General features: G+C 41.1%; 1 protein-coding gene across 2 annotated transcripts in view; it reads left to right on the forward strand.

The window, feature by feature from the left end:
* Positions 1-25935, forward strand: part of CUL2 (cullin 2) — a 150722-nt gene that overhangs the window by 49802 nt on the left and 74985 nt on the right. For both annotated transcript variants that reach the window (XM_079769123.1, XM_079769122.1), the window contains exons 4-6: positions 2461-2555; positions 14466-14571; positions 18114-18196. In XM_079769123.1, coding sequence (XP_079625249.1) covers positions 2461-2555; positions 14466-14571; positions 18114-18196 — 284 coding nt within the window. The remainder of the gene's footprint in view (positions 1-2460; positions 2556-14465; positions 14572-18113; positions 18197-25935) is intronic.

The following is a 25935-nucleotide window of genomic DNA, read 5'->3' on the forward strand; positions in this document are numbered from 1 at the left end:
GTTAGCTGCCTCTTCATATCCTGTTTAAAGTCTTACAAAAACCTAAAATTAAAAAGGGAAATGGTAAATTTAAAAGCATGATAGAATTTTTTTCGGACCAATTTATTTGGTTAGTATATCATGTATATAAGGGTAGTATCTGATTTACCTACTGATCTTGTCAGGAGCTGAGTGAGGTCATTTATTATCTGAGCTAGCAACTTGACTCTTACCTTTTAGTAGCTGTGTGACCATGGGCAACTCACATAACCTACTTTAAGTTTATCTATAAAATGGAGATAAAATAACACAGTCTAATGTTTAACCCTACACAAGGCTTAGAACAGATAGTTTTCAAAGTGTAAATAACTCATAAGTAAAGTCCAGTTGATCGATCATATGATAGTTTCCTTTAAAACATTCAGAGGATATGCTCTATTTTCTTTTGTATATGGCAGATACAGAGTTCTTAATATGTACATTTACTAGTTCATGAAAGCGATGTTGATCACAAGTACTTCAAATCAGTCTTAAAATATTTCCTGTTAAGTTAGTTTTAAAATTAAAGTTCTGCTAGGGTGAGCATAATTGATAACTGTTTAAGGCAGTTATAAATTTTGTAATTTTATATTTAGCATAGGTTGTAAGTGATTTTTAAAAAAAACTATGAAGTAATTTTAGATTTATGGAAAAGTTGCAAAAATAGTAGAGCTTATTCTCATATACTTTTTATCCAGTTTCTTAATGATAATGTCGTGCATAATAGTGGTATGGTATTAAAACTAAGAAGTTAACCTTAGTATAGTTGTGTGATTAAAAATTGTATTTTGAAGTAGTTTGTGATAGTTTATAATAGTTATATTAATTATACACTATATGTTCTCAGATCCAGTGACAAAAAAGAAGTTGGCTAATGTGTAGATGATAAAGTAAATTTTTTTAAAAATATATATTTTATTGATTTTTTACAGAGAGGAAGGGAGAGGGATAGAGAGTTAGAAACATCGATGAGAGAGAAACATCGATTAGCTGCCTCCTGCACACCCCCTACTGGGGATGTGCCCGCAACCAAGGTACATGCCCTTGACCGGAATCGAACCCGGGACCTTTCAGTCCGCAGGCTGATGCTCTATCCACTGAGCCAAACCGGTTTCGGCGATAAAGTAAATTGTTAATATAGCCAACAAAATCAGTTTCACCTCTGAGAAGAAAAAAATTTTTTAAAATATATTTTTATTGATTTCAGAGAGGAAGGGGAGGGAGAGAGATGGAAACATCAATGATGAGAGAATCATTGATAGGCTGCCTCCTGCACGTCCCCCACCGGGGGGATCGAGCCTGGAACCCGGGCATGTGCCCCTGACTGGAATTGAACCAGGGACCCTTCAGTCCACAGGCTGACGCTCTATCCACTAAGCCAAACCAGCTAGGGCTGAGAAGAAAATTTGATTTGATTCGGGGAGGGAACTTTTTAAATTACTAAATTATTACATTACCATTACAAATAATTTAGGATATACAGATAAGCAATAAAGAAGAAAGTAAACATCACCATAACATACCTCCAGAATTAATCATTGTTAATAGTTTCCATATATGTTTATTAAAATAAATCTCTTTTGGTACATACTAATACACATGTAATTTGATTTAATAATTACTATACTGTATATTTTTGCTTTGTGTAGACTTCTATTTTTTATTAAAAAGATAACTTTAAAATATTGGACCTCAGATTTAAGTTTGATTTTCATTTTTTCAAAAAATAGCATTTTCTCTTAAGTAAATAAAATAAAAAAACTTGCTTGGGGAATGTGGAAAAAGTGTCAATTTTCATAAAGTTGTGAATAATTTGAAGTAATGATATATCAGTCTGATTTACTTACATACTAGCAGGTTGATCACATGTTATGGATTTGAGGAATCACATAGAAGCATGATAATAGAATTGTATTCTATATGAACTTAACCCTTTGTACTCGCTTGCTTTTTTCTCGATTCCTTTATTCTACTCGGGATTTAATTTTTTAAATACCCCAGATTTTACAAAGCGCGGCAGTAGAATAAAAAACGAGTTTCTTTTCATACAAACTTATTTATTTGGATTTTTTTTATATTTCAAATTATTGATACATTCAGAGAGTATAAAAAGAGCTGCTACCGATGCTAACCGTGTCGAGTCACACTTGACATCCGAGTGCAAATGGTTAATATATTCTAGTCCAAAGAAAATATCAAATCATTACATCTTGTCCTTTTATCTTAGAGAATGAAACAATTACTCTACAGTATGATGCTTCACTTTCATATCTAAGACTCACATGTTTTTCTAGTTGTTTCTTAGAATGGAATTTATAAATGTAATTTATAATGCTTAAATTATGTCTGTTATTTTAAAATACTAACTTTTGACAAATTTTATAGCTTACAAATGAAAATGATTAGTGCTTTCCAAGTGAAAAATTTTTCTTCTTTGTCTAGAGAGTTCTGGAATCTGAAGAGCAAGTACTTGTTATGTATCATAGGTATTGGGAGGAATATAGCAAGGGTGCAGACTATATGGACTGCTTGTATAGGTAAGTATTGTTTTAAGCTCTATGACAGTTTCAACAGTATTGCTTGCATTTATAATTGAAGGGTTTTTAAAGATATTTTTATTTTTTAACTTTATTTTTATTGACACTGTTACAGATACCCCATTTTCCCTCCCTTTGCCTTCCTCCACAATCCTCACCCCTCTTCCCTATGACTCTTATCACTGTTGTCTGTGTCTATAGGTTATGCACATATGCTTTTTGGCTAATCCCTTCACCTTCTTTCATCCAGTACCCACCTCCCCTGTCCCCTCTGACAGCTGTCAGACTATCCCATGTATCCATGTCTCTGCTTCTACTTTGTTCATTTAATTCCACATATTATTGAGATCATATGGTATTTGTCTTTCTCTGACTGGCTTATTTTACTTAGCGTAATACTCTCCAGGTCCATCTATGTTGTTACAAAAGGTAAGAAAGATTTCCTTTTTTTTATGGTGGTGTAGTATTCGTTTGTGTAAATGTACCACAACTATTTATTTATGTATGTATGTATGTATGTATGTATATGTATTTATATTGATCTTAGAGGGAGGAAGGGAGGGAAGGAGAGAGAGAGAGAAAGAAAGAAATATCCATCAGACATCACCTATATGTACCCTGATTGAGGATCAAACCTGCCACCTGGGTATGTGCCCTGCCTAGGAATCTTACTCGCCACTTTTTGGTGTATGGGATGATGCTCTAACCAACTGAGCCTCATCGGCCAGGGCATACCACAGCTTTAAAAAAAAAAAAAAAATATATATATATATATATATATATATATATATATATATATATATATAAAATAATTTCAGAGATGCGGGGAGAAAGATAGAAACATCAATGATGAGAGAGAATCATTGACCAGCTGCCTCCTGAATGCCCCCTACTGGGATCGAGCCCAAAACCCAGGCATGTGCCCTGACTGAGAATTGAACCGTGACCTCCTGGTTCATAGGTCGATGCTCAACCACCCAGCCATGCTGGCTGGGCACCATAGCTTTTTTATATACTCATCTACTGATGTGCACTTGGGCTGTTTCCAGATTTTGGCTATCCTATATAATAAAAGGCTAGTATGCAAATAATCCTCTCGGGAGTTTGACTGCTTGCTATGATGTGTGCTGACCACCAGGGGGTGGTGCGGAATGAAGGAAGGCCCCGGCCGGCAGCGGGGTGGGGGGGGGGAGAGGGGGGGGAGGAAGGCCCTGATCAGCCCTGATCGCTGGCCAGGCCTAGGGACCCTACCCATGCATGAATTTTGTGTACCAGGCCTCAAGTTGTAAATAATGCTGCTGTGAACATAGGGGTGAACATATTCTTTTGAATTGGTATTTCGGGATCCTTAGGATACATTCCTAGAAGTGGGATCGCTGGGTCAAAACACAGTTGCATTTTTTATTTTTTGAGGAAACTCCATGCTGTTTTCCACAGTGGCGGCACCAGTCTGCATTCCCACCAGCAATATAATAGGGTTCTCTTTTCTCCACATCCTCTCTAGCACTTGTCATTTGTTATTTTGTTGATGGTAGCCATTCTGACAGGTGTGAGGTGATACCCCATTGCTGTTTTAATTTGCATCTCTCTGATGTTCAGTGACTTTGAGCATTTTTTCATGTCTCTTGGCCATCTGTAAGTCCACTTTGGAGAAGTGTCTGTTTAGGTCCTTTGCCCATTTTTTAATTGGATTGCTTCCTTTTGTTAGGTTGTATGAGTTTCTGCCCTAGCTGGTTTGGCCCAGTGGGTAGAGCGTGGGTCTGTGGACTGAGGGGTCCTGGGATTGATTCTGGTCAGGGGCACATCCCCAGTAGGGGGAGTACAGGAGGCAGCCGATCAATGGTTCTCATCATTGATGTTTCTACCTCTCTCTCCCTCTCCCTTCCTCTCTGAAATAAATAAAAATATATTTTTTAAAATGTTGCATGAGTTCCTTATATATTTTGGATATTAATCTTTCATCAGATGTATCATTGCCAAATATGTTTTCCCATACAGTGGGCTCCCTTTTCATTCTATTGATGGTTTCTTTTGCTGTGCAGAAGCTTTTTAGTTTGATGTAGTCCCATTTGTTTGTTTTCTCCTTAGTTTCCTTTGCCCTAGTAGATGTATCCATAAACATATTGCTATGAGAGATGTCTGATATTTTGCTGCCTATAGTTTCTTCTAGGATTTTTATGGTTTCCCGACTTAGAATTTAAGTCTTTTATCCATTTTGAGTTTATTCTTGTGTATGGTGTAAGTTGGTTGTCTAGTTTTTGTGTGTTTTTTTTTGCACATATCTGTCCAATTTTCCCAACACCATTTAATAGACTGTCTTGAGTCCATTGTATGTTCTTGCCTCCTTTTAAAATATTAGTTGAATGTAATGGCTTGGGTTGATTTCTGTCTTCTCTGTTCTGTTCCATAGATATACACTGAGTGGCCAGATTATTATGATCTCTGAACGCATAATAATCTGGCCACTCTGTGTGTGTGTGTGTGTGTGTGTGTGTGTGTGTGTGTGTACACACACACACACACACACACACACACACACACACACACACACTAGAGGCCCGGTGCACGAAATTCATGCACGGGGGGCGGGTGGTCTATGTGTCCCTCAGCCCAGCCTGCACCCTCTCCAATCTGGGATCCCTCTCACAATCCAGGACTGCTGGCTCACAACCGCTCGCCTGCCTGCCTGCCTGATCACCCCCTAACCACTCCCCTGCCAGCCTGATTGATGCCTAACTGCTCCCCTGCTGGCCAGATTGCCCCTAATTGCTCTCCCCTGAAGGCCTGGTCGCCCCCAATTGCCCTCCCCTGCGGGCCTGGTCCCCCCCAGCTGCCCTCCCCTGCAGGCCTGGTTGCTCTCAACTGCCCCCCTCTGCCGGCCCGGTCACCCCTAACTGCTCTCCCCTGCTGGCCTGATCTCCCACAACTGCCCTCCCCTGCAGGCCTGATCACCCACAACTGCGCTCCCCTGCTGGCCTGATCACCCACAACTGCCCTCCCCTGCTGGCCATCTTGTGGTGGCCATCTTTGATCACATGAGGGCGGCCATATTGTGTGTTGGAGTGTCGGTCAATTTGCATATTACCCTTTTATTAGATAGGGTATTAGAGGCCCGGTGCATGAATTCGTGCATGGGTGGGGTCTGGCCAGCCTGGCCAGGGAGAGGGGACATGGGCGGTTGGCCGGCCTGCCTGCTGGTCGAACTCCTGGTTGAGGGGACAATTTGCATATTAGCCTTTTATTATATAGGATATACACTGAGTGGCCAGATCATTATGCGTTCAGAATCATAATAATCTGGCCACTCAGTGTATATGCCTGTTCTTGTGCCACTACCATTCTGTTTTGATTATGGTGGTATAATTTGATATCTGGTATTGTGATTCTTCCAACTTTTTTCTTATTTTTCAAGATTGCTGTGGATATTCGGGATCTTTTTTGGTTCCATATAAATTTTTGGAGTATTTGTTCTAGATCTGTAAAATATGCTATTTAATAGGGATTGCTTTAGATCTGTAGATTGCCTTGGGTAGTATGGACATTTTAATGATGTTGATTCTACTAATCCATGAACATGGTATATTCTTCCACTTGTTTATATCTTCCTCCATCTCTTTTTTCAATGTCCTGTAGTTTTTCGAGTACAAGTCTTTTGACTCTTTGGTTAAGTTTATTCCTAAGTATCTTCATTTTTTTGTTGGCAGTGATAAATGGGATTGTTTGTTTAGTTTCTCTTTCTGAGAATTCATTATTGGTGTATAAAAAAAGCCATGGGGGGTGGGGGGAGAAGTGATCAATATTTGGGTGTTGATTTTTGTATCCTGCTACATTTCCAAATTCTTTTATTAACTCTAGTAGTTTTTCTGTTGGGAGTCTTTAGGGTTTTCCATGTACAATATCATGTCATCTGAGAATAATGAGAGTTTTATTTCCTCCTTTCCAATTTGGATGCCTTTTATTTCTTCTTCTTGTCTGATCTCTTTGGCTAGGACTTCCATTATTATGTTGAATAAGAGTAGTGAAAGCAGACATCCCTGGCTTGTTCCTTTTCTTAAGGGAAATGGTGGTTGTTTTTGCCCATTGAATATGATGTTTGCTGTAGATTTGTCATATATAACCTTTATCATGTCGAGATAATGCTCCCTCTGTTCCCACTTTGCTGAGAGTTTTTATCAAAAATGGCCATTGAATTTTGTCGAATGCTTTTTTTGCATCTTTTGATATGATCTTGTGATTTTTGTTTTCCAATTTGTTTATGTGATGTATCACATATATTGATTTGTGAATATTGTACTAGCCTTGTATCCCTGGAATAAATCCCACTTTGCTTTGGTGTATGATCTTTTAAATATATTGTTGGATCCAACTTGCTAATATTTTATTGAGGATTTTAGCATCTTTGTTTATTAGGGATAGTGGCCTGTAATCCTCTTCCTTTGTAGTGTCTTTATCTGGTTTTGGAATTAGGATAATGCTGGCCTTATAAAAAAAGTTTGTAAGTATTCCTTCCTCTTGGATGTTTTGGAATAGTTTGAGAAGTATAGGTGTTCTTCTTTAAATGTTTGGTAAAACTCCCCTGTGAAGCCTTCCCAACCTGGGCTTTTGTTTGCCAAAAGTTTTTTGATTAGTGCTTCAATTTGATCCTTTGTTGATTCAGTTTTGGGAGATTATATTTTTCTAGGAATTTGTCCATTTCATCTACATTGTCTACCTTGTTGGCATATAGTTATTAATAGTATTTTCTTTCAATCCTTTGTATTTCTGTTGTGGCAGTGGTTATTTCACAGTTTTCTTTTCTGATTTTATTTACTTGGGTCCTCTCTCTTTGTTTCTTGATGAATCTGGCTAATGGTTCACCAATCTTTTTTATCTTTTAAAAGAACCAGATCTTGGTTTCATTGATTTTTTTTTGTTTTTTGTTTTTTTAAGTTTCTATGTCATTTATTTCTGCTCTAATCTCCAGTAATCCCTTTCTTCTACTTACTCGGAGCTTTTCTTATTGTTCTCTTATTGTTGTAGGGTAAATAGTTTATTACTAATTTTACTTGTTTTTTGAGGTATGCCTGTAGTGCTAAGAACCGTGTCCTAGAGATTTTGGGTTGTTGTGTGTTCATTTTGTTCATTTTCATTTGTTCCCAGGAAGTTTTTTATTTCTTAATCTCATTGGTAACCCATTCATTGTTTAATAATGTTATTTAGCCTCCACGTGTTTAAATGTTTTTACTGTAGTTGATTCTAATTTCATTCCACTGTGATCTGAGAAGATGCTTGATATGATTTCAATCTTCTTGAACTTGTAGAGACTTGTTTTGTGTCCTAACATGTGTTCTATCTTTGTGCATGACCCATGTACACTTGACAAGAATGTATATTATGCAGCTTGGCACGAAATATTCTATAAATGTTAGTTAAATCCATCTGGTGCAGTGTATCATTTAGATTCACTGTTTTCTTATTAAATTTTTGTCTGGAAGATCTGTCTAGTGAGGTCAGCAGTGTGTTAAAGTTCCCTACAATAACTGTATTGTTGTTGATCTCTCCCTTCAAGTCCTCTAGAATTTTTTTTTTTATATATATACAGGTGCTCCTATATTGGGTGCATCTATGTTTACCAGAGTTATATTCTCGTGTTGGATCTATGCATTTAGTATTTTTAGAGACCTTTATTGTCTCTTGTGATGGCCTTCTTTTTGAAATCTATTTGGTCAGATATGAGTATTGCTACCCCAACTTCTTTTTTGTTTTCATTTGCATGGCAAATTTTTTCTCATCCCTTAACTCTCATCCTGTGTGAATCTTTTTTATTTTTATTTTTAGCTAGAGGCCTGGTGCATGAAATACATGCACTCGGGGGGTCCCTCAGCCCAGCCTGCGCCCTCTCACAGTCCGGGAGCCCTCATGGGGAGTGAGCCTAAGCCATCAGTCAGACATCCCTAGCACTGCTGCAGAGGCCGTAGAGGCTCCCACCACTGCCGCTGCACTCACCAGCCCTGAGTCTGGCTTCTGGATGAGCGGCGCTCCCCCTGTGGGAGCACACTGACCACCAGGGGGCAGCTTCTGCGTTGAGCATCTGCCCCCTGGTGGTCAGTGCGTGTCATAGGGACTGGTCGTTCGCTGTTTGGTCAGTTTGCATATTAGCCTTTTATTATATAGGATTGATTTCAGAGAAGAAGGGAGAGGGGGAGAGAGATAGAACTATCAATGATGAGAAAGAATCACTTGACTGGCTGCCTTCTGAATGCCCCCCACTAGGGATCGAGCATGCATCCCAGGCATGTGCCCTTAACTAGAATTGAACCCGGGACCCTTCAATCTGCAGGCCGACACTATCCACTGAGCCAAACCAGCTAGGGCAGTGTGTGAGTCTTTTGTTGTGAGCTGAGTCTCTTGTAGACAGCATATAATTGGCTCATGTTTTTGCATCCAGTCAGCTACATTATGTCTTTTGATTGCAGCATTTAATTCACTTACATTTAAAGTTATTGTTGATAGATACTTATTTATTGCCATTTTAGATCTCTATGCCTACATTTTTCTTTCTATTTTTTCTCATTACAGAAGTCCCATTAGCATTTCTTGTAGTGCTGGTTTGGTGGTTATAGGTGATAAACTCCTTTAGTCTCTCTCTCTCTTTTTTTTTGTATGGGAATCCCTTCATTTCACCATCTATTTCGAATGATAGCTTTGCTGGATGTGGTAATCTTGTTTTTGGATTCTCGCTTTTTATTACTTTGAGTACTTCATTCCATTCCTTTCTGTCCTGTAGTTTCTGTTGAGAAATCGGCTGACAGCCTTATGGGAGCTCCTTTGTAGCTAACAAATTGCTTTTCTCTTGCTGACTTTATGATTCTCTCTTTGTCCTTAATTTTTTTCATTTTAATTATGAAATGTCTGGGTGTGGGTCTGTTTGGGTTCATCTTGCTTGGAACTCTCTATGCTTCCTGGACTTGTTCGACTTTTTCCTTTACCAGGTTAGGGAAGTTTTCTGCCATTATTTTTTCAAACAAGTTCTCTAGCCCTTGCTCACTTTCTCCTCCTTCTGGCACAGCTATTATGCGAATATTGTTATGTTTCATTTTGTCCTACAACTCCCTTAAGCTGTCCTCTTGTTTTTTGATTGTTTGCTCTTTTTCCTTGTCTGATTGAGTGATTTTTTTTCTACCTTATCTTTTAATCCACTAATTCGATTATTTGCTTCCCCTAATCTGCTCTGTATTCCTTCCAATGTGTTCGCTATTAGTGCCATGTCATTCTTCATAGCTCTCATATCTTTTCTCATGTTGTTGAGCATCTCTACCATCATAATTCTGAACTCTATGCTTCATAAATTTCTTATCTCCATTTTATTTAGCTCTTCTCCTAGAGAATTCTTTTTTCATTTTGTTGGAGGTTTTTTGTCTCCCCATTTTGGCTGCCTATTTCGGTTTGTGACTGTGTATTAGGTGGATCTTACCTGCCTCCCAATCTTTAGTGCAGGACAATGTCAAACACTGTTTCTGACTAATTAGATCAGACGAAGATACAAAGCCTCTAGAGACCCACCTCTGCCTGTAGACTGTTTGTATTCAGTCTTTTTTTTATAAAATAAATCTTTATTGTTCAGATTATTACAGGTGTTCCTCTTCCCCCCCACCCATAGCTCCCTTCCACCTGATTCCCCACCCCACCCCATGCCCTTACCCCCGCCACTGTCTTCATCCATAGGTGTAAGATTTTTGTCCAATCTCTTCCTGCACCCCTCAGGCTCCCTTCCCCCTGATAATTGTCCGTCCCCTCCCTTTCTATGTCCCTGATTCTATTATATTCACCAGTCCATTCTGTTCTTCAGATTTTTTATTCACTTGATTTTTAGATTCACTTGTTGGTAGGTATGTATTTGATGTCTTTTTGTTGTTCATAATATTTACCTTTACCTTTTTTTTTCTTCTTTCTCTTCTTAAAGAATACCCTTCAGCATTTCATGTAATCCTGGTTTGGTGGTGATGAACTCCTTTAGCTTTTTCTTGTCTGTGAAGCTCTTCGTCTGACCTTCAATTCTGAATGATAGCTTTGCTGGGTAGAGTAATCTTGGTTGTAGGTTCTTGCTGTTCATCACTTTGAATATTTCTTTCCACTCCCATCTGGCCTGCATAGTTTCTGTTGAGAAATCAGCGGACAGTCGTATGGGTACTCCCTTGTAGGTAACTAACTGTTTTTCTCTTGCTGCTTGTAAGATTCTCTCTTTGTCTTTTGCCCTTGGCATTTTAATTATGATGTGTCTTGGTGTGGTCCTCTTTGGATTCCTCTTGTTTGGGGTTCTGTGCGCTTCCTGGACTTGTAAGTCTATTTCTTTCACCAGGTGGGGGAAGTTTTCTGTCATTATTTCTTCAAATAGGTTTTCAGTATCTTGCTCTGTCTCTTCTTCTGGCACCCAAAAAATTCGGATGTTGGTACGCTTAAAGCCGTCCCAGAGGCTCCTTATGCTATCCTCACACTTTTGGATTCTTCTTTCTTTCCGCCTCTCTGGTTGGGTGTTTTTTTCTTCCTCATATTCCAGATCTTTGGTTTGACTCTTGGGGTACGGTGATCTACAGTTGAGTTTCTGTATATTCTTTATTTTAGACAGTGTATGCATAATTTCTGACTGGTCCTTTTCCATTTCTTTGGTATTCTCATTAAGGTCTTTGAAGGTCTCTTCAAGTTTCTCAGCGGTTTTTAGGAGATTCTTGAGTAACCTTATAAATGTGGTTCTGAACACTGTGTCGTCCATTAGTTTATTTTCCTCCATCTGTTCTATTCGTGACATACTTCGGTGTCTCCGCATTTTGGCTGCCTCCCTGTGTTGATGGAGTGGCTTTGTGTGGTCAGTGACCTATAGGGGCCGGTAGCTCAGCTTCCCCAATCACCCTAGGTGGTCGCTCTTGGTACACCCCTTTGTGGGCTGAGTGGAAAGTCTTGGTGTAGTTAAAAGCCTTGATTGCTGTTGGTACACTGGGAGGAATTGACCTCCAGGCGAATTGGCTGTGAGGACCTGCTGTGTCTATAATGGAAGCACTGCTGCGCTGGAGACACGCTTGTGGTACAGGGCTTGTTTGAGTGGGGCTTTGGTGCTCACTGAGTCCGCCTCCCGAGTGTGTCACTTATGGATGTGAGGAGTTGAAATCTGGTGCCTCACACTGACCACTAGGTGCATTGGCTTCTGAATCTCCAATGGGGTGCAGTTCAGCTGCTGTCTGAGGCCACCTTGCAGGAGCTACAGCGAGAACTGCCTTCTTCTCCTCCCTGCTTGGAGCTTGGAGGCCTTGGAGCTGTCTGTACCGGGTTGCAGGTTTACTAGTTAAAATTGCAATAGAGAAGGCCATTTGTATGCAAAAGCTGCTGCTAGGAGCTTGGGTGTGTTTGTAGATTGTGCGGGGCGGAGTCTCAGGGCGTCACTAGGCTAGGGCGTGGCAAACAGCAATGACTGGCAATGAGCTGCCTCTGACCTCGTCCCCGCCGTCTCACGCCCCGGCGCAGCCAACAATTCTACCTCCATGCAGCTCTGCTAGTAAGCCACCCTCACTCCGACCCAATGGCAGACAGCCCAGTCTCTCCCCAGAAACTGGATTTCAGAGAGATTGGGGGCTTGTCTCTCTTCAAATTGAAGAAAGCAATGCCCTCCTCCAGCTGGTCTCTGCCACCAGCTCGTATCGCGCGTGTGCTCCCCTGTACCTCAGTTTTTCAGCGTTTGTCCCCTGATTGCGCCCATCTCTTTCGGTCTAGTTGTAGAGGTTCCACTCAGCCAGCTTTCCCGTGGTTCTGGGTGATAGACGTTCTGTCTTTTAGTTGTAGTTTTGAAATTGTTGTGGATGGCAGCAGCCCAGATGTTTATCTACACCGCCATCTTGGATCTCTGTGTATTCAGTCTTGAGTTGCCTCAGGCAATCCTCCACAGGTGGGGGGAGAGGTTTTCCTACAGCATGGGGCACTTGTTTCTGCCAGAAGCTAATTGTTATTTTCAGCCTCTTAATGGCCCTCAGAAACTCCACAGGGTGGGGCCTGGGGTTTTCCAATAGGGTGGGTCAACTGTCTACCCCCACCCCCCAGTCAAAAACCCATCTTGATAGCAAAGGTCTCCCCCAGAAAGATGACCTCTGCCTGGTGAGGGAATGATTTACTATAGGAAACTGGGGTGTCTGCTCTCCAAGATCTAACCCCACAGCCCTCAACCCTGGCTTCTGCTCACATAGCTCCAGACCACTCTGTCCTTCTCTGCTGGTGCACAAGGTGAGTGGCTGCACACTAAATTTTGTGTGTTGGCTCTTTAACCAGTTAACTGCCGAGATATTTTGAATTTAATTAAAAAGGTCTGACACTTGCATCTGCATTTGCTTATGGTGTACGAATGGTTAAGAGGGTGCCTGCATTTCCCTGGCAGATAGCAACCTTGCTGCTTTTCACAGCCAGATGTTATGTGGGCACCTTTCTCAGTTCTGATGCTCTCTGCTGGGGGCCTAGCTTGGGGATTAGATCACAGAGTTCTCAGTGGCCACCCCCTATAGCTGAGCTATCTCTCTGGAACTTCAGCTGCTGTCTGTGGGGCCTGCCCAGCCCTTCTGTGCCTCTGCCCTTCCTACCAGTATCTATGTGGTCTCCACTTTCCGTCCTTGTTTATTAGGGTTCTCTATCACTAGTCTTAAGTTGATTATTTAGGAAGATTATTTTGTATTTTAGTTGCAATTCCGGTTTCCTCCTGGGTTTGTGTGTATAGCATCCATTTACTCCACCACTATTTTTAATCTTTTAGAAACATTTTCTTTATAAAGCTGTTTTTCTCAGGTAGACAAAGTGATCAAAATGTCAGCTTTACTCATACTTCTTATTCTCTATAACAATCGATTTCATTTTCTTACTCACTGATTGTAATTTTTTGTTTTTGTTTAAAATTGAAACCTTCCATTTTTCCCCCCTAGGGAAAAGTATAAATTAGAGAACATACCTGACTTTGATTTTTCTTTTTTAATTCTTTGCAAAGCAGACTTATCTTGACTTACCGAGAAGAATCTGGAAATGATCTAATGAGATTGTTGAAGGGTTGTCTGTTGGATAGACCTATTAGGCTATAAGGCTTTTGGAGTTTTTATAAACATTTGACCCTTCCTTCCTTCCTTCCTTCCTTCCTTCCTTCCTTCCTTCCTTCCTTCCTTCCTTCCTTCCTCCCTCCCTCCCTCCCTCCCTCCCTCCCTCCCTCCCTCCCTCCCTCCCTCCCTCCCTTCCTTCCTTCCTTCCTTCCTTCCTTCCTTCCTTCCTTCCTTCCTTCCTTCCTTTATTCCTTCCCTCCCTTCCTCCCTCCCTCCCTCCCTCCCTCCCTCCCTCCCTCCCTCCCTCCCTTCCTCCCTCCATCTCTCCCTTCCTCCCTCTCTCCTTCCCTCCCTCCTCCGTTCCCTCCCTCCCTTCTTTTCCTTCCTTCCTTCCTTCCCCTCATCCAAGTATATGTTTATTGATTTTAGAGAGAAGAAGAGAGAGATGTGAGAGAGGAAGAAACATCGATGCCTCCCATATGTTCCCCGATCAGGGATCGAACCTATAACTAGGTATAGGCCCTGACCAGAAATTGAAACTACAATCTTTTGGTTATATAGGATGATGCTCCAACCAACTGAGCCACCTGGCAAGGGTCCCTTGAGTTTTTAAATTGAAACTGTGATTATAGGGTTTTTTTTGTTTGTTTGTTTTGTTTTTGCTGCTCTAAAGGTCTTATCCTTGGTCTCTTAAGTCCTTACATAGAAAATTGGGTAATAATTTAAAATTTTTATTTAATTTCTTTTGGATATATTACTCAACTATTCTGTAGTTGATTTGTAACCCTAAAATTATTGTTCCAAAGTTGCAAGTTATTTGTTTTTCTACCTATTTGACATACTTTTCAATGATATCACATTTGTTTTTTAGGTATCTCAACACCCAGTTTATTAAAAAAAATAAATTGACAGAAGCTGACCTTCAGTATGGCTATGGTGGTGTAGATATGAATGAACCGCTTATGGAAATAGGAGAGGTAGGAAATTCTTTAAAATATTGTCAAGCATAAGAATGCTTTTATTTATTTAAAAACATTTGGTTCACTGTCCTTTTTTTAAGGACACTGAGTTAACTAGGTCAAAATTCAAAACATCCTAAATTTTAAGTAAATAAAATACTGTAATGATTTTCTAAGAAACTTCAAACAGATGAGAAGAACAGAAAAGATATGGTAAGTATTTTAATAATTACACTGATGATAGGTTTATAGTTCCATTATGTGACAAAGTTCATGAAAAGTGTTTCAAAAATGTTGAGACTTCTGTAGTTAAAAAGTGCAAGGGACATGGACTTAAAAGGGATTCTAAAGGAGAATAAATACAAATTTATGCACATAAAAATTTTATTTTAAATTTTAAAAGTAATTAAATTCAAAGAAAAACAGTGATATATGCAGCTCAAGTAGTTTACTCAAATGTAAATGTGGAGAATTGTATAATGCATGTGCTGATTGTGAAAGAAATACTCTAGTATAATGTTTGCTTTTCCAGGTAATATGTATTTGTTGAGTAGCCAGACATTGTAGATGCAGTGGTGAACAGACAGAAAGTCCCTGTCCTCATGGGAAGCAGATGCCAAAGAAGTAAAGAAATTAATGTTAAATTATGATGAGTGTTATTGAAGGAAATAAACATAAGATGTAGCATTATTAGAGATTTAAATTAGAATCATCCTTTTAAGAAATTTGTTAGGAATTTGTTTGAAAGTATTCCTTGCAGTCATGTTAATAAGGGTAAATAATGGATAGACAGTGTAAATTTCCAATGGCCAACAATAAAAAGCTTATGTGGAAGAATATATCCAGTATGATTTTGTTATAAAGGTAGGCAAATGAATAAAACAGTAGTAGGAAATTGTTCATAGGACCTTTAATAAGGGTAACATGGTATATTTAATAGCAATAAAATTGAAGGGGAAAAAAGGATACCGTGAAGCATATCAGTGAGAAATATCAAAATCTTAACAATGGTTGCTTTAATAAGTGAGTTTATAAGTGAGTATTTTACTTTTAATGATTATTCCTTATTAATACCATCAAGCCTGCTCCTTTTCCCAGAGGAAATCACTATACACAATTTGATTTATATCTTTTCTGAATTTTACCCCCATGTATTTGCATATAAATTTCATGCATACATGCATAATATTTTTTATTTTATTTTTTAAACAATGGTGTCATACCATATCTAAAGTCCTCCAACTTGTATTTCATACCTTTTTTGTTAACATGTCTAGGAGTTCTTTTCATATAAGTTAATTTTTGTGTGAGAGGTTAATATTCTACATTAGGCAAATAACAATAATTTATTAAATGATTTATCTTTTCAGTTTTTTGTTATTACAAACAACAGTACAGTGAACATCTTTTATTTATTAAATATTTTTGAATCCCTTTGTGTGCCAGGCACTGTTCTGTATTTTAGGAATACAGTAGTGAACAAAGTAGACAAAAATTTACACTCATGGAATTATATTTATGTATGTATCTTTTTATATAGAAGCAGAAATTTTCATAGAGTGGGTACCTGGAACTTGATTTTCTGGGTTAAAGCTTGCTCTGCCAACTTGCCTTTCAAAAGGCTTTACCAGTTTGCCCTCCCACCACAGCTCAGATTTAAGTGTGGAGAATTGTATAATGCATATGCTGGTTGTGAAAGAAATACTCTAGTGTAATGTTTGCTTTAAAACATTTGCTATAAAATCTCATTTTCTTATGTATTACCTTCTATTTTTACTTGTTCATGCTATTTAAAAAAAGGGCAAAACCTGAAGGATGTTCCTTGTAAGAAGACAGATGCTTTTATTTATTTGAAATGGAATTACCAATGGATCTGAGTAGAGTTACTCCAGAGAAACAGAATATAGAGGCAAAAAAACAGACTTATACCTCTGTGGATGCAGTTCAGTTAGAAACAGGAGCAATTAGTTTTTGATTCTGGAATAATTTGTACTATGTATAGGAAAAATATACAGGAGTTTAAAGGCTTAAATGTGAAAGGGAAAACTTGAAAACTTTGGGAGACAATATAGAAGACCTTATGATCCTATGACTATACCCTTATGACCTTAGGATAGGGAAGGAGTCCTTAAAAGATACAAAAAATACAAATGATAAAGGAAAAGATTGATAACTTTGAGTACATTATAATATATTTTTACTAAAAAACTAAAGAAATTAAAAAGTCAAGTCACAAACTATGACAAACTATAATATGTAAAACTGTCAAGGGATTAATTTCTATCCTATATAATAAAAGCCTAATATGCTAAGTGTCTGGTCGTCTGGTCATCTGCTCAGCCAATCAAAGTATAATATGATAATGATATGCTGAGGCCACTCAACTGCTTTATGACGTGCACTGACCACCAGGGAGCAGACAGTCGACCAGTCGACCAGTCCCTATGATGTGCACTGACCACCACAGGGCAGACGCTCCAACTGGTAGGTTAGCTTGCTGCTGGGGTCCGGCTGATTGGCACTGAGCGAGAGGGGCCAGACACACCCTGGAACCCTTAACCTCTCGTGTCCTTCCCTGGCCCCGATCATGCACCAGTGGGGTCCCTCGGCCTGGCCTGCGCCCTCTCGCAATCCAGGACCCCTTGGGGGATGTCAGAGAGCTGGTTTCGGCCTGATCCCACAGGCCAGGCTGAGGGACCCCACTGGTGCATGAATTCGTGCACTGGGCCTCTAGTAATATATAAAGAACTCCTAAGTTTCATTAAGAATGAGCCAAACATTAATGAGATAATGGGCAAGAGGTGAATTTCACGAGAAAAAAACTGATATGCACCATAAACATATAAAATGATACCCAGTTTCAATTGAGAAAAGGCCATTTAAAATTACAAGGAGATGCCATTTTACATCCAACAGATTGGCAAAGTTTAAAGTCTGGCAGTCATACTTGTTGCCAAGGATGTTAACTAATGGGAACTGTCATTCATTGCTTATCTTCTTCTATAATAATAAAAGCGTAATATGCTAATTAGACCGGACGACCTTCCGGATGAAGCCGGAGCTGTGAGGGAAGCCCGGGTCCTGGGTGCCTGGGGTGCCTGCTGGCTGCTGGAGGGAAGCCAGTGCTGGCAGCCAGGGGAAGGAAGGTCTCCTTTTGCACGAATTTCGTGCATTGGTTCTCTAGTGTGAGTATATATTGGAAAACCATTTGGCTTGACTTAGTAAAGCTGTATATGTCCCTAACCCTATAGCACAGCATCTCCAATCATAGGTGTATATCCGAGAGCTTTTTGCTTATTATGTTCACCAGAAGATATATACAAGAATAGCAGCATTTTTCTCAAATAGCAAAACTGGAATCACAAACATATGTCATGAGCAGTAAAAAGGAAAAATATATCATGGTGTATTTATACAATAGGATACTATGTAGCAGTGTCAGTGATTGAACTATATAGCTGTATCTTTCTTTTGCTGGTTATATTTTAAAAGTCTTAAACAATGTTATAAAGAAATACTAAGTAATTCAGCCTTTTATTTTTTTTTATTTTTTCTGGCAGCTAGCATTGGATATGTGGAAGAAATTAATGGTTGAACCGCTTCAGACCATCCTTATCCGAATGCTGCTCCGAGAAATCAAAAAGTGAGTTCTGACATTTACCTTCTTGAGTCAGTTCTAATTTGCTGTTTTGATATTGTTTAATAGTTGCTTGGCTATTGACCAGACATAGGTCTCATTTTATTGTAATGAGCCTCATTTTCCATCTTAATGCCAATGTTTAAAAGTTATTGTTAATTTTTGGGGCAAGTCTTTGGTCTATAGTTATAGCTTAAACATGCTTAGTAAATAAATAAGTCCCTGAGGGAAGTAAGTCCCTTACTGTTTTCCAGTTCTGAAACCTCTTGGATCTTATAGGGAGTGTTGAGTTGTTTGAACATATTATTTCTGTTTAAAGCCTGATGAGGATAACCTATTCAAGTAAGTGGATTATTCTAGTTAGTTCCTTATCTCTTAGCCTCAGTGTTAAACCAGTAACTTGCCTGTTACTGTCTGGCAGATTTATGGGAAATAGCTTCCCATTCTACTCATGGCCCAGAGTGATTGACTCTTTACCTAATTGCTATGTGAATCGAGGTTGAGACAAAGGAAGTTTTCCTATGGAGTTCGGAATAGAATATCCTTGGGTCAGCTCTGGCTTAAAAGATTTTTACTAATCTTTGGAAATCAGAAGAACTAAATCAGCTTTAGAGAAGCAAAAGCATTGAAAGTCAGTTATGCAATTTCAGGTTACTGGAACTGATGTTTATAGGAATTACTTAGACTAGTGAATTGTAGTGTGATAATGACCACTCTATCGGAATCTTCTTTCTTTTTTATTTCTTTCTTATTTTTTTAATTTAATTTTTAAAATTTTATTTTATTATTAAATTACAGTTTATAGTCTATTATTTTGTATTAGTTTCAGGTCTATGCATAAGCATATATTTTTTACAGAGGTCCCCCCGATATTTCCAGTACCCACCTGGCACCATACATAGTTATTACTGGCTATAGTAGAGGCCCAATGCACAAAATTCATGCATGGGTAAGGTCCCTAGGCCTGCCTGGCGATCAGGGCCGATCTGTGGGGTGACCAGCAGGGCGATTGGGGGATCCCCACTGGTACCTGCCTTGGCTGGCCTAGCGCCGCCCACTCGCCAGCCCTGCCCCCTGCCGCTGCCACTGGTTGCCTCCCTCTACAGGAGGTGACCGGTGGGGCCATTGGGGGGCAGCGCCAGCCCGCTCACCAGCCAGCCCCACCCACTTGCCAGTTAGCCCTGCCTGCTCACTTGGCTGCCACCAGTCTCTCCTTGGCTGGCCTGGGGCCTGTGGGCTGGGGACAGCTCCTGTGTAGAGCGTCTGCCCCTTGGGGGTCAGTGCGTGTAATAGTGACCGGTCGTTCCGCTGTTTGGTCGATTTGCATATTAGGCTTTTATTATATAGGACTAGAGGCCTGGTGCACGAAATCCTGCACCAATGGGGTTCCTGGGCCTGGCCTGTGTGATTGGGCCAAAACTGGCTCTCCGACATCCCCCAAGGGGTGCCAGATTGCGAGAGGGTGCAGGCCAGGCCAAGGGACCCCACCGGTACACGATTGTGGCTGGAGAGGGACATGGGAGGTTGGCCAGCAGGGGAAGGACCACGGGAGGGCTACAGGGTGTGTCCGGCCCATCTCACTCCGTCCCGATCAGTCATACCCCAGCAGCAAGCTAACCTACTGGTCGGAGTGTCTGCCCCCTGGTGGGCAGTGCACGTCATAGCAAGCAGTTGAGTGGCCTTAGCATATCATTAGCATATTGCTCTTTGATTGGTTGAACAGATGACCTGACATTAGTATATTAGGCTTTTATTATATAGGATTCCCTTTGCTGTACTTTACATTCCTGTGACTATTTTGTAACAGCCAATCTGTACTTCTTAATCCCTTCATCTTTTTCATCCATCCCCCAAACCCCTTCCGCTCTGGCAACCATCAGTCTGTTCTCTGTATCTATGAGTCTGTTTCTATTTTGTTTGTTTGTTTATATAGTTTTCTAGTGAATCTGCTTTCTTTAAGAGGACCCAAATGTAGAGTTTTTCATGTGAGGGGCTCCTAGTGAGAAATAAGGGGTTAATAAAAAGCAAGCCACAAAAGAGAATGAGACAATATTTTAAAATTTAATGTTAATACCAAATACTCAGTAAATAGTAGCATTTGTTTATTTTCTCCTTAGTTTCCTTTTTTTAAAAAATTTTATTGACTAAGGCATTTTGTATGTGTCCTTACCGCCCCCCCCTCCCCCTTGTGTCCCCCTACCCCCCTGCTCATGCCCTCCCCTCCCCTTGTGTCTGTGTCCATTGGTTAGGCTTATATGCATGTATACAAGTTCTTTTGTTGATCTCTCCCCCTCACCACCACCCTCCCCTACCTTCCTTCTGAGGTAGGTTCTGAGGTTTGACGGTTCTGAGGTACCTTTGTTCTGAGGTTTGACGGTTCTGAGGTTCCTTTGTTCCGAGGTTTGATGGTCTGATCTATGCTTCTCTGTCTCTGGATCTGTTTTTGTTCATCATTTTATGTTGTTCATTATATTCCACAAATGAGTGAGAACATGTGATATTTATCTTTCTCTGACTGACTTATTTCACTTAGCATAATGCTCTCCAGGTTCATCCATGCTGTTACAAATGGTGAATTTCCTCTTTTTTACAGCAGCATAGTATTCCACTGTGTAGATGTCCCACAGTTTTTTAATCCACTCATCTGCTGATGGGCACTTAGGCTGTTTCCAAATCTTAGCTATTGTAAATTGTGCTGCTATGAACATATGGGTGCATATATCCTTTCCGATTGGTGTTTCTAGTTTCTTGGGATATATTCCTAGAAGTGGGACATCCTTACTACTGCTGTGGAGGTGGGAGAGGCACCCGCCACCGCTGCTGCGCTCGCCAGCCGTGAGCCCGGCTCAGGGCTTCTGGCTCACCGGCGCTCCCCCTGTGGGAGTGCACTGACCACCAGGGGGCAGCTCCTGGGATGAGCCTCTGCCCCCTGATGGTCAGTGCGTGTCATAGCGATTGGTCGTTCCGCCGTCCAGTCGATTTGCATATTGGCCTTTTATGATATAGGATTAGTTTAGGTATACAGCATAGTAGTTACACATTTAATACTAGGGGCCCGGTGCATGAAATTCATGTACGGGGGTGGGGCGTCCCTCAGCCCAACCTGCACCCTCTCCAACCTGGGAGCCCTCAGGGGATGTCCTTCTGATGGCTTAGGCCTGCTCCCAGTGGTTCTCTGCTCTCTGCGGACCTGCCTGCTTGATGCCACCACAGGCCCTGGTGTCTGCTCTCTGTGGGGGCCTGCTTGCCCTTTACCACTGGGGCCAGGGGCAAGCAGGGTCCCTGCTGTCTGCTCTCTGGCTCGCTGCTGCAGGGGCAAGCAGGGCCCTGGTGTCTGCTCTCTGGCTCGCTGCTGCAGGGGCAAGCAGGGCCCTGGTGTCTGCTCTCTGTGGGAGCCTTGCGGGGGACTGCTTGCCCAGGGCCAGGGGCAAGCAGTTCCCCGCAGTCTGCTGTCTGCTCGCTCACTGTGGGGGACGTTCCCGCCCTGCTCCCGGGTGCTTGCGTGCACGCGGGCTCAGAGCGCCTGGGTCCTGGGGATGTTCCTGCCCTGCCCCTGGCTGCTCGGTGCCTGCATGTGTAGGCCCAGAGTGGCCTGGGGTTGTTCCGGGACCCTGGGCGCTCCGGGCCTACGGGCCTACAGGCTCAGAGCAGCCTGGGTTCCGAGGATGCCCGTCGCCGGGACCCAGGCTGCTTGGCGCCAGCACATGCGCAAGCGGCTGCCCCGCCCCGGGCTGTTCGGCGCCTGTGTATGCAAATTAACCTGTAATGTTTGTCAGGCTAATTTGCATACTCATTCCTGATCGGCTGGTGGGTGTATGCAAATTAACCTGCCATCTTTGTCAGGTTAATTTGCATACTCCATATTGGCTGGTGGGCATCGTGAAGTGATGGTCAATTTGCATCTTTCTCTTTGATTAGTGTAGATAATTTATGAAGTGATCCTCTTGTAAGTCTACTACCTACCTGGCATCATAATTATTATAATATTATTGGCTGTTTTCCTTTAACTGTACTTTACATACCTGTGATTGCTTTGTAATTGTCAATTTGTAGTACTTAATACCTTCCTCCCCTGTTTTTCCTTTTTATTGAGTATATTGGGGTAACACAGGTTAACAAAATTATACAGGTTTCAGGTGCACAATTCTACCATGTACCATCTGTATACTGTATTTTATTGTGTGTTCACCACTTCAAGTCAAGTTTCTGAATTCCTGCCCTTTTTCACTTAGCTCCCTAACCCCCTTCCATCTGGCAATCATCAGTTTATTCTCTGTGTCTATGATTCTGTTTCTGTTTTGTTAGTTTATTTTGTTCTTTAGATTCCACATATATGTGAAATCATATGCTATTTTCTTTTTTTGTCTTAGTTATCTCACTTAGCATAAATACCTTCTAGGTCCATCCATATTGTTTCAAATTTTAAGATTTCCTTCTTTTTAATGGCCAAGTAATATTTCCTACCACAACTTCTTTTTAAAAAAAAACATATTTTATTGATTTTTCACAGAGAGGAAGGGAAAGGGATAAAGAGTTAGAAACATCAATCATCTGCCTCCTGCACACCCCCCACTGGGGATGTGCCTGCAACCAAGGTACATGCCCTTGACCAGAATCGAACCTGGAACCCTTCAGTCCACAGGCTGACGCTCTATCCACTGAGCCAAACCAGTTAGGGCTCCTACCACAACTTCTTATTCAGTCATCCATTGATGGGCACTTAGGTTGCTTCCATATCTTGGCTATTGTAAATAATCTGGTTCCATGTGCACTTGAAAAGAATGTATATTCTACCCTGGCTGGGTAGCTCAGTTGGTTAGAGCATTGTCTCGATACACCAAGGTTCTAGGTTTGATCCCCGTCAGGGCACTTACAAGAATCAACCAATGCACGCATAAATAAGTGGAATAACAAATCACTGTTTCTCTCTCTCTCTCTCTAAAAATCAATAAATACAATTAAAATTTTTTAAAATAGACTTTAAGTGGCTATAATAAGAAAAAAATTTTAAAAAATTTAAAATAGACTTTAAAACAATGGCTATATCTTCTGCTACTTTGGGGTGAAGTGCTTTAAAAATATCAATTAAATCAATCTTGTCTAATGTGTCATTTAAGGGTACTTTGTCATTGTTGATTTTATGTCTGGAAATTCTTTCTAGTAATGACAACAGGGTGTTAAAGTCCCCTATTATGACTGTAGTACTATCAGTCCCTCCCTTTATGTACTTCAATATTTGCTTTATCTGATCTTCAATTCTGAATGATAGCTTTGCTGGGTAGAGTAATCTTGGTTGTAGGTTCTTGCTATTCATCACTTTAAATATTTCTTGCCACTCCCGCCTGGCCTGCATAGTTTCTGTTGAGAAATCAGCTGACGATCATATGGGTGCTCCCTTGTAGGTAACTAACTGTTTTTCTCTTGCTCTTTTGCTCTTGGCATTTTAATTATGATGTGTTTTGTTGTGGTCCTCTTTGGATTCCTTTTGTTTGGGGTTCTCTGCGTTTCCTGGACTTGTAAATCTATTTCTTTCACTAGGTAGGGGAAGTTTTCGATCATTATTTCTTCAAATAGGTTTTCAGTATCTTGCTCTCTCTCTTCTGGAACCCCCATAATTTGGATGTTGGTACGCTTGAAGTTGTCCTAGAGGCTCTTTACACTATGTTCATATTTTTAGATTATTTTTTTCTTTTTGCTTTTCCAGTTGGGTGTTTTTTGCTTCTTTGTATTTCAAATCTTTGACTTGATTCTTGCGATCCTTTAGTCTGCTGTTGGATCTCTGTATATTATTTTTTATTTCAGTCAGTGTATGCTTAATTTCTAGTTGGTCCTTTTTCATATCCTTGAGGGTCTCACTAAATTTATTGGCGGTTTCTAGAAAATTCTTGATAAACCTTATAACTGTGGTATTGAACTCTATATCCTCCATTTCTTTCATTTATGACCTGTTTCTTTGTCTCCACATTTTGGCTGCTTCCCTGTGTTAATAGAGTGACTTTGTGTGCTAGGTGTCCAATAGGGCCCAGTGGCTCAGCCTCCCCAGTTACCTGAGGTGGACACTCTTGGTGCACCCCTTTGTGGGCTGTGTGCACAGTCTTGTTGTAGTTAAGCCTTGATTGTTGTTGGTATCACTGGGAGGAATTGACCTCCAGGCCAATTGGCTGTGAGGATCATCTGTGTCTATGATGGGAGAACTTCTGTGCTGGAGACACCCTTATGAGGCAAGACTTGCTTCAGTGGGGCTTTGGTGCTCACTGAGTCTGCCCCTGAGTGTGTCCCTTATGGATCTGAGGAGTTGTAATCTGGATGGTCCCACTCTGTCCACTGGGTACACTGGCTCTTGGATTTCCAGGGAGGTGCTAATTTAGCCTCTGCCTGAGGCCACCCAGCAGGAGCTACAGAGAGATCTGCAGATTCCTCTTCTTTGTTTGGGGTTTGGAGGTGCCCAGATGAGGCCCAGTTGTGAAGGAGTGCAAGCTGCTGTGGGGCCTTGGGCCTTCTTCTGGGTGTTCTGGGTCTCTCTGACTCAGCTGCAGTTTGTTAGGTAATTTTAGATTTCAAAGGACCAGGCCATTCATATGTAAAAGCCTCTGTGCACAGCTTGGATGGGGCGGAGTCTCAGGGCAGAGCAAACAACAGTGGCTTCGTGGGGTGGGGTCTCAGGGCAGAGCAAACAGCAATGGCTTCGTGCGGCAGAGTCTCAGGGCAGAGCAAACAGCAATGGCTTCCCATCAGCCCTGCCCTAAGAGGCCCCCGGGTCTCAGTGTCCCTTGGTAATTGCTGCAAGCACCTCTGAGAGAAAGCCGCTCTTGAGTTCCGCCCGATGCCAGACAGTCCAGTTTCTCCCCATATGAGTCTGGGTCCCTAGAGTCTCGCCTGGAACTGGAGTTCAGAGCAGTCGGAAGCTTGTGTCTCCCTGCGGATTGAAAAAGCCAGCTGTGTACTCAGTTGCCAGCCCTTTCTGCGTGCGTGCGCACGCCTCTGTACCTCTGCTCTTTACTTCCGCAGCTCCTCTGAGTCTCAGTGTGCTTTTCTCTTTCCTTCTAGTTGTAGAATTTCCACTCAGCCAGCCTTCCTGTGGTTCTGGATGATGTCCATTTTGTCTTTTAGTTGTAGTTTTGAAGTTGTTGTGCGAGGTGGCAAGTTTAGGTGTTTACTTATGTCGCTCTCTACCACTATTTCTTTAAACACATTTTCTATCCTTTGCTCATGTTCTTCTCCTGGCACACCTATTTGAATATTGTTATGTTTCATGATGTCCCACAGCTCCCTTACTCTGTCCTCCTGTTTTTTCTTTTTCTTTTTGAGTGATTTTTTTCTACCATATCTTCTGATTCACTGACCCAGTCCTTGGCTTTCCCGCATCAGCTTTGTGTTCCTTCCAATGTGTTCTTTATTAGTGCTGTGTCATTCTTCATAGTTACGATATCTTTTCCCTTGTTGTTCAGCCTCTGCCATTCTTATTCTGAACTCTATGTCTGATAAGTTTCTTATCTTCATTTCACTTATCTCTTTTTCTGCAAAATTCTCTTGTTCTTTTGTTGGGGGATTTTTTTTTTTCTGTCCCCATTTTGGCTACCTGTTTGGGTTTGTGTCTACAATGTGTTAGGTAGATCTGCTATGTCTCCCAGTCTCTAGTGCAGGACAATGTCAAATGTTGTTTCTGACTAATTAGATTAGACAAAGATACAAAGCCTCCAGAGACTCACCTCTGCCTGTAGTCGGATTGGATTTAGTCTTGAGTA

Source organism: Cnephaeus nilssonii (genome assembly GCF_951640355.1).
Source record: "Cnephaeus nilssonii genome assembly, chromosome: 4".
Taxonomy (NCBI): domain Eukaryota; kingdom Metazoa; phylum Chordata; class Mammalia; order Chiroptera; family Vespertilionidae; genus Cnephaeus; species Cnephaeus nilssonii.